General features: G+C 35.7%; 1 protein-coding gene across 3 annotated transcripts in view; it reads left to right on the top strand.

The window, feature by feature from the left end:
* NTN4 (netrin 4) overlaps positions 1-14,403 on the top strand; it is a 121,546-nt gene extending 107,143 nt beyond the window's left edge. For all 3 annotated transcript variants that reach the window (XM_055395254.2, XM_055395252.2, XM_055395253.2), the window contains 3 exons: positions 5,353-5,421; positions 7,497-7,667; positions 12,974-14,403. In XM_055395254.2, coding sequence (XP_055251229.2) covers positions 5,353-5,421; positions 7,497-7,667; positions 12,974-13,110 — 377 coding nt within the window. In that variant the 3' untranslated portion in view covers positions 13,111-14,403. The remainder of the gene's footprint in view (positions 1-5,352; positions 5,422-7,496; positions 7,668-12,973) is intronic.
* The last annotated feature ends 597 nt before the right edge of the window (positions 14,404-15,000 follow it).

Here is a 15,000-nt window from a genome sequence, read left to right as displayed (position 1 = left end):
CTACCCCTTAAAATTATTTTTAGTTAAATGTGTACTTTTTTTAAGATTTATCCATTTTTATTCTCCCATTGTTTGCCATTTAGATTATCTCCAGTTTCCAATTTTCCACTATTACATATAGTGCTACCATGAATGTTTTTCTATATATGTTATATTGTGTACTTGAGAAGGCATTTCACTAGATCAGGGGCTGGCAAACTACAGCCCTCAGGCCAAATCTGGCCTGCCTTATACTTTTCTGCAGGCTAAAGCTAACTGCTCTAATGTTTAAACAGTTACACTTTAAGTGGTTACATAAATACCTACATAAAATCTTTAATTTTTCCCTGTGGCTCACAAACTCTATAATGTTTATCATCTGATCCTTATAGAAAATGTTTGCTGATCCCTGTTCTAGGATACAACCTCATTTTGTTGGTTCTCAAGTGTTCAGTTCAGTTCAGTTGCTCAGTTGTGGCTGACTCTGTGACCCCATGGACTGCAGCACGCCAGGCCTCCCTGTCCATCACCAATTGCCAGAGTTTACTCAAACTCATGTCCATTGAGTTGGTGATGCCATCTAACCATCTCATCTTCTGTCATTCCCTTCTCCTCCTGCCTTCAATCTTTCCAAGCATCAGGGTCTTTTCAAATGAATCAGTTCTTTGCATCAGGTGGCCAAGTATTGGAATTTCAGCTTCAGCATCAGTCCTTCCAATGAATATTCAGGACTGATTTCCTTTAGGATGGACTGATTGGATCTCCTTGAAGTCCAAGGAACTCTCAAGAGTCTTCTCCAACCACCACAGTTCAAAAGCATCAATTCATCAATGCTCAGCCTTCTTTATGGTCCAACTCTCACATCCATACATGACTAATGGAAAAACCATAGCTTTGACTAGACAGACCTCTGTTGGCAAAGTAATGTCTCTGCGTTTTAATATGCTGTCTAGGTTGGTCATAACTTTTCTTCCAAGGAGCAAGTATCTTTTAATTTCATGGCTACAGTTACCATCTGCAGTGATTTTGGAGCCCCCCAAAATAAAGTCTGCCACTGTTTCCACTGGTTCCCTATCTATTTGCCACAAAGTGATGTGACCAGATGCCATGATCTTTGTTTTCTGAATGTTGAGTTTTAAGCCAACTTTTTCAATCTTCTCTTTCATTTTCATCAAGAGGCTCTTTAGTTCTTCACTTTCTGACTTAAGGGTGGTATCATCTGCATATCTGAGGTTATTGATATTTCTCCTGGCAATCTTGATTCCAGCTTGTGCTTCATCCAGCCCAGTGTTTCTCATGATCTACTCTGCATTTAAGTTAAAAAAGCAGGGTGACAATATACAGCCTTGACATCCTCCTTTCCCAATTTGGAACCAGTCTGTTCCATGTCCAGTTCTAACTGTTGCTTCCTGACCTGCATACATATTTCTCAAGAGGCAGGTCAGGTGGTCTGGTATTCCCATTTCTTTAAGAATTTTCCACAGTTTGTTGTGATCCACACAGTCAAAGGCTTTGACATAGTCAATAAAGCAGAAATAAATGTTTTCCTGGAACTCTCTTGATTTTTTGATGACCCACCATATGTTGGAAATTTGATCTCTGGTTCCTCTGTCTTTTCTAAAATCAGCTTGAACATCTGGAAGTTCACAGTTCATGTACTGTTGAAGCCTGGATTGGAGAATTTTGAGCATTACTTTGCTAGCGTGTGAGATGAGTGCAATTGTGTGGTAGTTTGAGCATTCTTTGGCATTGCTTTTCTTTGGGACTGGAATGAAAACTGACCTTTTCCAGTCCTGTGGCCACTGCTGAGTTTTCCAGATTTGCTGGCATATTGAGTGCAGCACTTTCACAGCATCGTCTTCTAGGATTTGAAATAGCTCAACTGGAATTTTGTTGGGTTGCAAGAGTGCTTACTGTCAAATTTATCATTTACTCCCAAATAGCTCTCTCAAGTGGTTGTATCCATTTGCATTCCACCAGCAAAACATGACATCCTGTTGTTCATCCTCACTAATACTTTGTATGTATTTCACAAATATCTATACAGCATATACAAGGGGCCAAGCACTATCATAACTCATTCACTCAGGCAGTTTAACTCAGTTAATATTTATTGGACTTCTAAAATTAATGTTATCAAACCTCTAAATTTTTTCCAATCTGAAGGGTGTGAAATGGGAGCTTGCCATTTTAATTCCATTTTCCTGATTAGTAATTTTTTGTGACTTCTGGAACATTCAGGTTTCTTTTTCTGTGAATTTCCTATTTGTAATTTTCTTACTAATTTGTAGGTGTTCTTTATAAACTCATTCTTTTAGCAGATATTTATTGAGTAGCCTATGCTATGTGCCAGTGCTGCAAATAGAGTAATTGAACAAACAAAAATCTCAGTCTCTAAGGAGCTTACATTCATGCAGAGGAAGACAGCTAATAAATAAATGAAATATTTAATGATGTTTAGTATAATAGAGAAATAAAGCAGGGATGGAGGAAAGAAAGACTTGAGAGGGACATACTTCTAAATAGGGTGATCGAAAGGACTTTTGAGGGAAAAAAATCTGAAGAAGGTAAGGGAATGAGCTATACAGATAAAAGAGGAAAGAGTTTAGGCAGGAGATAAAGCAAGTACAGCAGCCCTGAGGTGAGACTGTGTGCGTGCCAGCTCAGTCGCTTCAGTGTCTGACTCTTTCCCACCAGGCTCCTCTGTCGATGGCATTTTTTCAGGCAAGAATGCTGGGGTGCCATGCCTTCCTCCAGGGGATCTTCCCAACTTGGATCAAATCCAAGTCTCTTAGGTCTCCTGCATTCGCAGGCAGTTCTTTACCACTAGCGCCACCTGGGAAGCCTAGGCCTGGCTTATTTAAGAAACAGCAAGGAGGCAAGTGTGGCTGAAGCAGAGTTAAGAAACCACAGTTTTAATGTGTTCTCATAGAGAATTATGGACCTTTCAAGAATCAAGAACTCAAATCTGAGAAACACACGATATCAGCAATTTTATATCATGATTTTTTTTCACTTATCAATCTTAAGATCATTTTCTTAATTGATGTCACTTTAATTTACAACAGGAAAGAAGGTAGGAAAGATTAGATAATATGAAGTTGTTGTATCTATCTTTTTAGCATTTGAAAAGGAAAAATCTTTCCCATTAATTTTGTGCCTTAATGCTACTTAGTCTGAATTCTATGTTTGAACAATTGCTTTTGAAAGATTTCTTCTGCTTTTCTAATGGTTTTTCAAATTCTCCAACTTTGTTTACCAATCTGTTTACCTGCCATGTTTCCATAACTAGGCATATAATGCACCACATGAAGATACTCTTAATTTCTACCATGTCTTGAGAGATGGAGAAACATCAGATGAAAATTTCACTTCACTGGCTTTAACTAGTACAACAGAACTATAAATAATACTTGAAACATTCTAACAACCCAGTATAACCAAATAGATTTTCCTCCTCTTCCAGATTTCTATTAAGAAAACACATCTGGGCTGAGGCCTAATCAAGAAAGATTTATTCAAATTTTAATGTCTGATTTCTTAGCATATGAAAAGGGAGGATTGGAAAGCAGCCAAGAAAAGGCTTTCAAATAACAGACCTATTCATATTCTTTAAAAATTTTTTTTCTTTTTTCCCCTTTTTTATTTTCATACAATTTTTAAAGGTTACTTTCCATTCACAGTTATTACAAAATATTCCCCATGTTATACAATACATCCTTGAGCCTCTCTTACACTCAATAGGTTGTACCTCCCACTGTCCTACCCCTGTGTTGTCCCTCCCTACTCATGTTCTTATAGGCTGAAGGACTAAAGAGAAGAGCATTTCATTGAGGAATAAGATATGCCATTGGTGGTGGGGAGGGCACTTCCCTGGTGGTTCAGTGGCTAAGGTTCTGTGCTCCCAATGCAGCGGGCCCAGGTTTGATCCCTGGTCAGGGAACTAGGCCCCTCATGCCACAACTAACAGTTCATATGCCATAACTGAAAGATCCCACAGGCCCCAGTAAAGATCCTATGTGTTGCAACTAAACCCAGTTCAGTTCAGTTGCTCAGTTGTGTCTGACTTTTGTGACCTCATGGACTGCAGCACGCCAGGCCTCCCTGTCCATCACCAACTCCCAGAGTTTACTCAAACTCACATCCATTGAGTTGGTGGTGCCATCCAACCATCTCATCCTCTGTCTTTCGCTTCTCCTCCTGCCTTCAATCTTTCCCAGCATCGGGGTTTTTTCAAATGAGTCAGTTCTTTGCATCAGGTGGCCAAAGTATTAGTTTCAGCTTCAGCATCAGTCCTTCCAATGAATATTCAGGACTGATTTCCTTTAGGATGGACTGGTTGGATCTCCTTGAAGTCCAAGGGGCTCTCAAAAGTCTTCTCCAACACCACAGTTCAAAAGCATCAATTCTTTGGTGCTCAGCTTTCTTTATAGTCCAACTCTTACATCCATGCATAACTACTGGAAAGATCATAGCTTTGACTAGACGTACCTTTGTTGGCAAAGTAATGTCTCTGCTTTTTAATATGCTGTCTAGGTTGGTCATAGCTTTTTTCCCAAGGAACAAGAGACTTTTAATTTCATGGCTACAGCCACCATCTGCAGTGATTTTGGAGCCCCCCAGAATAGTCTGTCATTATTTCCATTGTTTTCCCCACCTATTTGCCATGAAGTGATGGGACAAGATGCTATGATCTTAGTTTTCTGAATGTTGAGATTTAAGCCAACTGTGAAAAAGACCCAGTACAGCCAAATAAATAAATAAACAATTTTTTAAAAAAGATACGCTATTTCTAGTTCAAATAGGTTTTAGAGTTCATTTAGCATTTGGAGTTCAATTAACATGGTAGTTACCATACTCTCCTGCTTTGGTAGAATCATCAAAGGCCATGAGGTATCCACTCAGGTTGCTACAATTTCTGCATGAGCAATCTTCTGCTTTGTTTAGATGATAAGCAATATTATTGAACACACCACAACAGCTCATTTTAAGCACCTTGATTTATCTTTCCCACTATTTAATTCCACTATGATTTTCAACTTGCAAATCTTGTGCTCTGATTTCTCAAGAAACTTTAGCTAGAGCCAATATGTCAATGTTTCCCACATCTCTGTATCTACCTACATCAGTTACAGCATTAAAATATATCATTGTTTCTACTTTTCTATATTTCTCTTAGGTCAATACTTTATTGGATGATAACTAATTCAATTAAAATAGTTTTCTTTTGACTTTTCACGGTTTCTTATGGATTATATTGTACAAATTACTCAAGTCTTAAAAGGTTATACCACTTGGATTTACTTGCTGATTTTTTTTTTTTTTTTACTTTGTTTCCAAATTACTGACGCCATGTTCATTTACTTTCTTCAGGTAAATGTGAATGTAAAGAACAGGTGTTAGGAAACTCCAAGGCATTCTGTGGAATGAAATACTCATATGGTGAGTCTGAAGTCCATGAGTGCTTCCAAGGATCTATTCAAACTGCCTGTACAAAGAGTTTTGACGGGAATGAGTGGCCTGGTTTATGACATTCTCAATAAATCAAAGCATTAGTCTTATGTAACAGTAGTAAATACAGTATTCTGCTCTTGACCTAGATTTTCCTAATAGAGATGGTTTTGAATATCTTAGTGAGAGTAGGAGGCTTTTAGAGCAAAAGCAAGGTTATCCTACTATGTGGAAAAGAGGCAGACAATAACAACAAAAACTCTTGACATGTAATCCTTACCTGTGAATGATTCTTGTTTTAGTAATCTAAAAGGAAAGTCTATAGCCACTTAAATGATTCCTTGGCCAGTAGTCCTACTAAGCAGAAATCAGTTTAAAGCAGTGTATTCACAATGATTAAAAGCTCAGGCTTTGGATTCAGACCAACATGGGTTTTATTTCTGGCTTATTGGGTGCATAGCTTAACATCTCCAAACTTCTTCATCTGTAAAACAGGGATGATGCCATCTTCCCCATGAAATGAGATTTTTGAAAACCACACAGCACATTTCCTTGCACATAATAGATGCTCAGTAAGTGGTAGGAGGGAAGGAGAAATATACTGGAAAGGCATTGAGACTAGCTCTCTGCCTGACTCTCTCCCCTGCCATCTCTGTCTACTCCTCTACTTTTCAAATACCCAGAAGATAAAGTGTATGGACAAAGGAAAATGTCATTGCCCTAAGTAAAGACTGTTACTATCTTTAAATTCTAAATGGTTTTATTCTTAAGTATAGGTAGCTCAGATGGTAAAGAATTGGCCCACTTTGCCGGAGACCCTGGTTCAATCTCTGGGTTGGGAAGATCCCCTGGAGAAGGAAATGGCAACCTGCTCCAGTATTCTTGCCTGGAGAATTCCATGCACAAAGGAGCCTGGTGGGCTACAGTCCCTGCAGTCCATGGAGTTGCAAAGAATTGGACATGACTGAGCTTGGGGGTGGGAGGAGAAGGGGACGACAGAGAATGAGATGGCTGGATAGCATCACCGACTCGATGGACATGAGTTTGAGTGAACTCCGGGAGTTGGTGATGGACAGGGAGGCCTGGCGTGCTGTGATTCATGGGGTCGCAAAGAGTCGGTCACGACTGAGCGACTGAACTGAACTGAACTGAGCAACTAACACTTTCACTTTCAATATATTAAAGATGCTTTATCTTGCCGACATATCATTGACTAGTGTCTGAGTCTTTTATTATTCCATAACTTATACAGCCCAAAATATACATAACCCTATCCACATCCATTTCATAAATGGAAGAGTATAATAAAATCATATTACTAGAGCTCTGCCATCACACAGGACAGCTTCCTAATCCCAGTCAGCTTGAATTTTACACCAGGGAAGAAAATTAAGTAACCAATAATATTTAATCTCTTTAGACTATGTAAAATATGTCCTGGCAATATCATTTTGCTCCTTGTCATAGCATTACACAAAGCTAGCCATAGAGTATAATATAGTCAGAATCTAAATAAAAGCCAGGATAACCATTCTACTTTCTGTGCATCTTTTTTCTTTTTAGGTTTGATAGCTGAATGTGCTTAAGATTTATTTGCAGTAGACAAATGGTTGATATTCTCTTAACATAGTGATATGGAAAGAAGTAGCAGTTGAAAATGTCTAAGAAGGAAAAGGATAGTTAATATAGATACATTGGATGAAGTTAGTATAAAATCAATGAGCCTAATGATTTTATTTTATTGAGATATATAGTTAATATATAATATTATATGTTTCAGGAGTACAACTAGTGAGTCACAATTGTTAAAGGTTATATTCCATTTATAGTTATTATAAAATATTGGCTATATTCCCTGTGTTGTATAATACATTCTTGTAACTTGTTTATTTTATATATAGAAATGTGTACCTCTTAATCCCTAATGATTTTTAAAGCATATTTCCACATTATAATCACTAGTTCACTTTTCCATTATACTCTGAAATGCATATCTAAGTTGTTCAAAGTTCAAAGAGTAGTATGAAATTCTATTCATTTTGACTTTTGGAATTGTGTTCCTACAGTGCTAAAAATAAAGATCTTATCGGCTCATGATAAAGGATCTCATGCTGAGGTCAACGTGAAGATTAAAAAAGTCTTAAAATCCACCAAACTGAAAATTTTACGAGGAAAACGAACACTGTATCCAGAATCATGGACTAACAGAGGCTGCACTTGTCCAATCCTCAATCCTGGTGAGCCTTAGACGTTACTAGCTTGATCCCTACCTTGTCTCTGCTGATTCGCTGCTTGTCTTACATTCTCTGAATCACAGTCTAAATAAACTCAGCAACAGCATCTCTCCTTTTTCACCATCTGAATTCTGGGGAAAGTCCAAACGGAACTTTTGAACTGGTATCAAAAATTTTTTTTCTTTTTCACATGCTCTATAAAATATTTTAAAATCCAGCAATTTAATATTTTCTGTCTTGAAGAGAAGTCTCAGATTGGTTCCAGTGGCAGTAGCAAGGAAAACATCTTCATGAATTCCTCTGCCACAAATACTGTACTGGAAAGCTAGGTCCTATTACAATGCCCTGGTTAGAACTTGCTCCCAAAGGAAATTCAAAGGCAAAATTCCATCTGTGCAAATAATATTGAATTCATTTTTACTATTGCATGGGAAGCATCTGTTTCTTCTGGATAGAAAACAACTCTCAATTTTTCATCATCTTCTTTTTCATTAAATGATCATTCTGGTTTCAAATCAAGAACAGTAAAAATAAACAAACAGCAGCAAAACTATAGAATCTTAGAGAAACTTGGAATGGAGGGAAATTTACACCTTAAAATAATATGGCAGACACAGAGGCAGGCAAGTAACCATGGGATTCTGATCTGTTTACCTTATAAGCACACTCTTCACATTGTGTCATAATCTGCTTATTACTCTATCTCGCTCATTAAATTTGAGGATGGGATTTAGATTTTTGACCACACTGTCTCCAGGATCTACTACTATTTCCCAGATAATAGTACTGCAGTACACAAATAATGAATTCTAGCAAAACAAATAATATTTTTTTAAAATCTTCTGTACTTCCCTGTTTACAAAGTTGCCGTTTGTGTCTTAATGACACTGCTGAAACAGGTGCATAATTTGTGTTCTGGATCTAATTCTTTTCAAAGTTAAGTCCAGGAAAGCAAAGTTACATTAAGAAGTCACTTATGGTCTTTGTTTAATAAATTTGAGAGAAACAGATAACTGAATGAGAGAGAGAAAAAACTGTCAATAAACTATCCCCCAACCCAAACAATATAAACAATGATACAACGCTCGACTTTGTTGACTAACCTCTCACACCCTTTTTATAGCTCTTCATATTTTATCTAAATTATTCTAAATTTAAGAGACATTTTATAATAAATATGTTTCCAAAGAATGAACTAATCAGAATCTTGGATTTTGATTACTGGAGACTGAGTCATTAAGTTCTGTTTCCCAGTGATCTCTGCATAGGGACTCTTCCCTATGCACTTTTGACTAAACTGGCAAACAAACAAACAAAAAAAGAAATCCACCCAGTTTTTTAGTAAGACATTAAAAACAAAAGCTTTGACCATCTGCGCCACCCTCCAGGAAGTGAACTATACTTCCTAATCAGGTTTCTGCCAAACAGAGTAAAACAACCAACCGAGTTCATCACAATTGAAAACATAAGCACAATTATTCAAAGAATTCTTGAAAACATGTTTATTCACTTTGATGAAAAGACTTTGCCAAAGCAAAACCAGACACTCTTTCACTTTGTTTTTCCATTTTTACAAGTTTAATAGCTAAGACCAAATAAAGCTGATAAGAAAATTCTGAAACCTTACACGCCAACTTGTTTCCTTTGCTACTTTCGAAAAGGAGTAATCTAGTTGGCATCCCTAAAAATTAATTCATTCCTACTTTCATGCATATATTTACTTATTCATCTATTGAATATTTTAGAATGTCAAGACTGGCACTAAAATATTGTATTTTCTTTTTCTGTGGATACAAAGTAAGCTTTGTGTCCTCAAACTTGCAGCAAGGTAGATGTCAAAAGCAAAGAGATAGCAAAATTAAATGTAAATGCTAATAAGTGATACAACAGATAAAGTTGTTTTTCATGCTAACTTTTGGTATGATGCTGTTCCATAATTTACAGATTTATTCAGCATCATTTTCATTAGTTTAATTTATATTTATACTTTGACATAATGGCAAACTCTTATAATATTTGTTTTATTTATACTTTCAAAGTAAATTCATCTAAATACTAGACTTAACACTGAAAGTTTCCTAAAAATTATTTATTGTATTTTTAAAGAGGATTTTATTATTTTAGGGATGATACAAACAATATCACAACCATTATGTTTCAGCTAGTCTGTTGATTAAATACTGGGATTCTTTTTCATGGAGAAGCTAAGGTTACCCTTTAAAGAATTTAAATACCTTATAATCCACCTTACATTTCTTTTCTCTGGTGTTTGAAACCTATGTCATTATTTTCCTTTTTCTTTTGTCTCTCTTCTTTTTTTTTTGAAAATATCATCATAGCTATTTTTAAGTTTAGGACTTAAAGCTTTTAAGTCCTAGACTTAATTTCTTTTAATAATATTTATTTCTTTTAATAATTTAAATAACCTTTTTATTATTATAGAAGCAACACATGTACATTATAGAAATTTAGGGGAAATTTTTAAATTTTACACTTCTGTCCTCCAAAGATCATCTCTGTTAACATCCTAGTGTGAATCCTTCCAGATATTTCTCTATATATGTATACATTATATTTTTAACCAAAATGAAATCATAATATATACTTCATTCTGCAACTTACTTTATTGAGTTAATGATCTTTACCTTAAATTTTAGTTTATTTTCATATATTCTAATACTGAGATCATATTCCAATTTCCCAACTGATCCCAAAATGCTCTTTAGGGCTTGTCCTTGCCAGTATTCAATCCAGAATCACAAATTGTATCTATTTTTTAAGTCCCTCAAATATCTTTGATTTATGATGAGTTTCTTTTTAGTGCTTTAGAAATTATTCTTGAAAAAAATAGGCCAGGTGTTCTGTAGATTATCCTGCCTTCTGTATTTGGTTGGTTCTTTATAGTATCATTTAGCTTATCTCTCTACTTCCTATTTTTCTTGTAATCTCTACAGTCTATCTTGATAGACTCAAGATAAACATTTTGGCTAGCACTTATTATAGATACTGTTGTGTTGTTTCATGTTAAATCACATCACAAGATATATAGTACCTGGATGACCCACCATTGCGGGTCTAAACTTCTAGGTTGCTCAAACTGAACAGTCTGATCTCTCCATTGAGGAGTTTTGTTTTCCCTTTTGAGACTAGGAAATATGAGTGTGAGTTATTTAGTCACTATGCAAACATCCAGTTCCCCATCAACTATTCACTTAATGATTTTGTCACCCAATTGGCAATCCCTTCTTAGATGAATAATTTAATTAGAGTTTGAGAAATGTTTTTTCTAATTTTGTCTAATTCCCTTCATTTATTACATGACATTATTCTGTAAGAGGACTTTCTCTTCCATGGTGGGCTATTAGGTTACCATGAAATATAGTTCCTATTATAAAAGCAGGATAAAGGCTAAATTCTTTCCTTTAATCACCAATTTCCAAAGTAAGGAATGGTTTTAACGACTGTCTCAAGATGGCAAGTTAATTTCTCTCTGGATGTCTCTTTTTGGAGTATCACTTTGGAATTATGGATTCTTGTTAATTCAGTATGTTAGCACACAATTACTATGCTCTTGGTGCTCAAATTATCATAACTTTGACAAGTTATAACCCTCCTTTACTGATTCCTTTACTGTGCCCTTTTAAAATGATTCCCATGAGCCTTTTTAGCATAATAAGTCCCATGCATACCGGTATCTTTCTGCCTTGGAACTAGAAAGAGCATTTCTTCAAGAAGCTTTGTTTTGTGTTGTTTTTGGTGATACCTGTTATTAGAGACCACATTATGTTTGTAATAGGTGATCCTTACCATTAGAATGACATTTTTAAAAACCATTTCAGAGAATGAAATGGGGCTTCCCTGGTGGCTCAGATAGTAAAGAATCTTCCTGCAATGCAGGAGACCTAATTTCGATCCCTGGGTTGGGAATATCCCCTGGAGAAGGAAATGGCAACCCACTACCGTATTCTTGCGTGGAGAATTCATGGACAAAGGAGCCTGGTAGGCTACAGTCCATGGGGTCGCTGAGAGCCAGACAGGACTGAGAGACCAGCACTTTTACTTTCACTTCAGTGAATGAACAAGACTATACATGTATGTATATATAAAATCAAGAGTTTAAATTGATATTTTCAGTTGAATTTTAATATCTCGTGTTTTCCCTTAATTTGAGTTTTAAAGTATATGTCTCTTTATCTTATATTGGACAGTTTTATTTTATAAATGTGATTACTTATTTGTTCTACCCTATAATATTACAGAAAACTGTTACAAAATACCAATATTGATATTACTAAAGACATATACTGAGGGAGATTATCATATTTCTATTTATTAACATATAGATAATGAGATTGTCCTTTAGGTTTTTTTTCTTTGTTAGCCAAAAAATTTCACTTGAAGCCTGAAAAGAATTTTGAATTATAAAACCAGCAGTAGGTCTTGTCAAGTCTCATCACTTTTTAAAAGTATGACAAACAAACATTCTATATTCCAGAAACACTTTATCTGGGAGATATGTGCTGTTTTGTATAGTCCATACTTCTCTTCCAATGTTGTTGTTCAGTTGCTCAGTCGTGTCTGACTCTGTGATCACATGGACGGTACCTCACCAGGCTCCTCTCTGTCCATGAGATTTTCCAGGCAAGAATACTGGAATGGGTTGCCATTTCCTTCTCCAGGGAATCTTCCCAACCAAGGGATCGAACCCACATCTGCACTCATCTCTTGCATTGTAGGTGGATTCTTTACTGCTGAGCCACCAGGGCTTCTCTTTCTTTCAATATGTTTTTCCCAAATGGTTGTTTCACTTTTATAAAATCCTCCTTAACGTACACTACCATATATAGTGAGTCCCCAAGAACTATTGATTTATAGCAGCATGTTAAGTACCCACAGAATCCTCACTTCTTCGCCATGGAGAGAGGTATATAGCAAAGAGTAAAACTTCTACCATCAGACAGGGCTGAGCTTGAGTCAAAGAGCTACTACTTACCTTGCCAAGCCTCAGTGTCCTCATTTGTAAAAGGAGGAAAGAAGAAAAGTGATACCTACTTCAAAGGGTTATTTTTAAGGTTAAATAAGATAATACATTTAAAGCATTTAGCACATAACAAATGTTTCCCAAATTATTGCCTGTGACTCCCCATTTCAACTGTGAATTGATAAAACATTGAACCATGTATATATAAAACTGCTAAAATCATCTCTTGATAAAACATTGAACCATGTATATATAAAACTGCTAAAATCATCTCTCTCCCTTCCATAAATTATGATACTACCTAGCCCCTAATATTGTTCTCTTTTAGGTTTGGAGTACCTTGTAGCAGGACACGAGGATGTAAGAACAGGCAAACTAGTCGTGAATATGAAAAGTTTTGTCCAGCACTGGAAGCCATCTCTTGGAAGAAAAGTCATGGATATTTTGAAAAGAGAGTGCAAGTAACAGTATAGGTTTATAGCACTTAATGGCACGTCTCTATGTACAAAAGATAAACTTAATGGAAAGGAGACCTCAAAAATGAAACTGGAAACTTTTTTAAGTGCCAAAATATACAGAATTGTTCCAATGCATGGACCGTATCTCTTTTGGGCCCATGTTTAAATGCAGTTTGTTTCATAAAGAAGAATGAAAAATCCTAATACTGATACCTATTTTCTATGAGACTGATTCTGAAATTCATAACTATTAAGGATATTTTAATAGCAATATGATATTTAGCGGTCATCTACTAAGGCCAATGCACCTAACAAGGACTCTTCCCATCTTCAGATATGTTACTTACATTTGTGCTACTTGAAGTAATTAATGAGATTTTAAGGAATTCCCAACCCTACTATCAGAAAAGGTGTTTCTTAAAAAGAGCCTTCTCTTGCGTGATGTGTGTGAACTTTGATCTGTGGGGTGTTAAATGGATCCTCTCCACATGTATATAGTATTTCATTGTATAAAGCACTTTACTACCTACCACTTGTGTTGTGAGAGTTTGGAGACTGCCGTTGACAGAAAAAAAGAGAAAAAGGCGTGTATGAAGACCTGCTGAAACAGAAGCACTGCCACTACGCGTGGAAAAAAGTGACCACGTGCAGGGAGTTGTGCTCTTTAACCTCGAACACTTAGAGAAACTACGTGAAGATGCAACCTGAAAGGAGAATATGTTTGCATGAAGTCTCAGCTTTGGGCTAGAGGTTAGATTCCACAGATACCAGCTATGATGAAACTTTGAAAAATAAAAAAAGCTAAACAAGAAGAGATTCTAAAATAAGAGTAAGGAGTCCTAAGTATAGAAAATGCTTGGATAAAGAGGAAATGGACTTTAAATTTTAAAAAGCCCGCTTATTTGCAATGCACTTGTATACACTTCAAAGATTATTGTAGACACAGAATTTGTTTTTTGTGTTTAGTATTTAAACCTGAATATTGAGACAGTTTCCTCCTTGTCTTTATTAACAGTATATGGTCATTCTGTTCACTCATTTTTGGATGCAATGTATGTGATAGTTCACCAAATTACAGTTTTTCGTTATTATTCATCTTCTGTATCCATCATAACCATTATACATACCATTTCTTCTGTACTTGAATATATAAAACGTGAACCACAGTGCCATAAGATTAACTTCACATTCAGAACATATTTTTTTCCTGAGGTCCTGTGGACTAGCAAAAAATTTATATATATTGCTCTGTTAAGTTTTTTATACTTCATATATGTAATAAAGGAATATGATCTCCTTATTTTTGCCTCATTTTCTGATCAGCTGTTTCACTGATACTAAAGATTGCTTTCTCTCAATGTAGGAGCTCAACTCTAATCCCTTAAATTAAGAAAATAAAATATCATGGGGTTTTGGAACGGAGTGGAAGCTAATTCAGAAGGGTTTACTTTCTGTAGCTGTTGGATGTGAACTTTTTTCATCAGATGCATTGCATTTTTATATTACATTTACTTTTTAACTAATTTTAAAAGCAATAGAATTTCATTGTTGAAAATACAGAAAACCATAATGAGAGAAAAATATGGCTATACTCCAACAATCCTGTGATAACAACTATTACCGTTTCAGTGTAGATGTTGCTTTCTACATAGACTGCTTTCTATGCATATACATACCTTTTATAGAACTGGAATTATACTATACATACTATTAGGAAATCTGCTTTTATAACCTGTAGTATAGGTCTCAGTTTCTTCCCTATTCCTGTCTTACCCTGGTAGATGGAATGCTATCTAGTAGGCAAAATTTACAAGCAACTTATAAAACCTAGTGGTAAGTACATTGTATCAATAAAAATAAAAATATATCAAATATATGATTTTCTTAAGTTTCAGAA

Source organism: Moschus berezovskii, chromosome 6, assembly GCF_049115385.1.
Source record: "Moschus berezovskii isolate FMDL1 chromosome 6, NW_MosBer_1.0, whole genome shotgun sequence".
Classification (NCBI taxonomy): domain Eukaryota; kingdom Metazoa; phylum Chordata; class Mammalia; order Artiodactyla; family Moschidae; genus Moschus; species Moschus berezovskii.
Note: the sequence above shows the minus strand (reverse complement) of the source record. Positions and strands in the feature narration are given on the sequence as shown.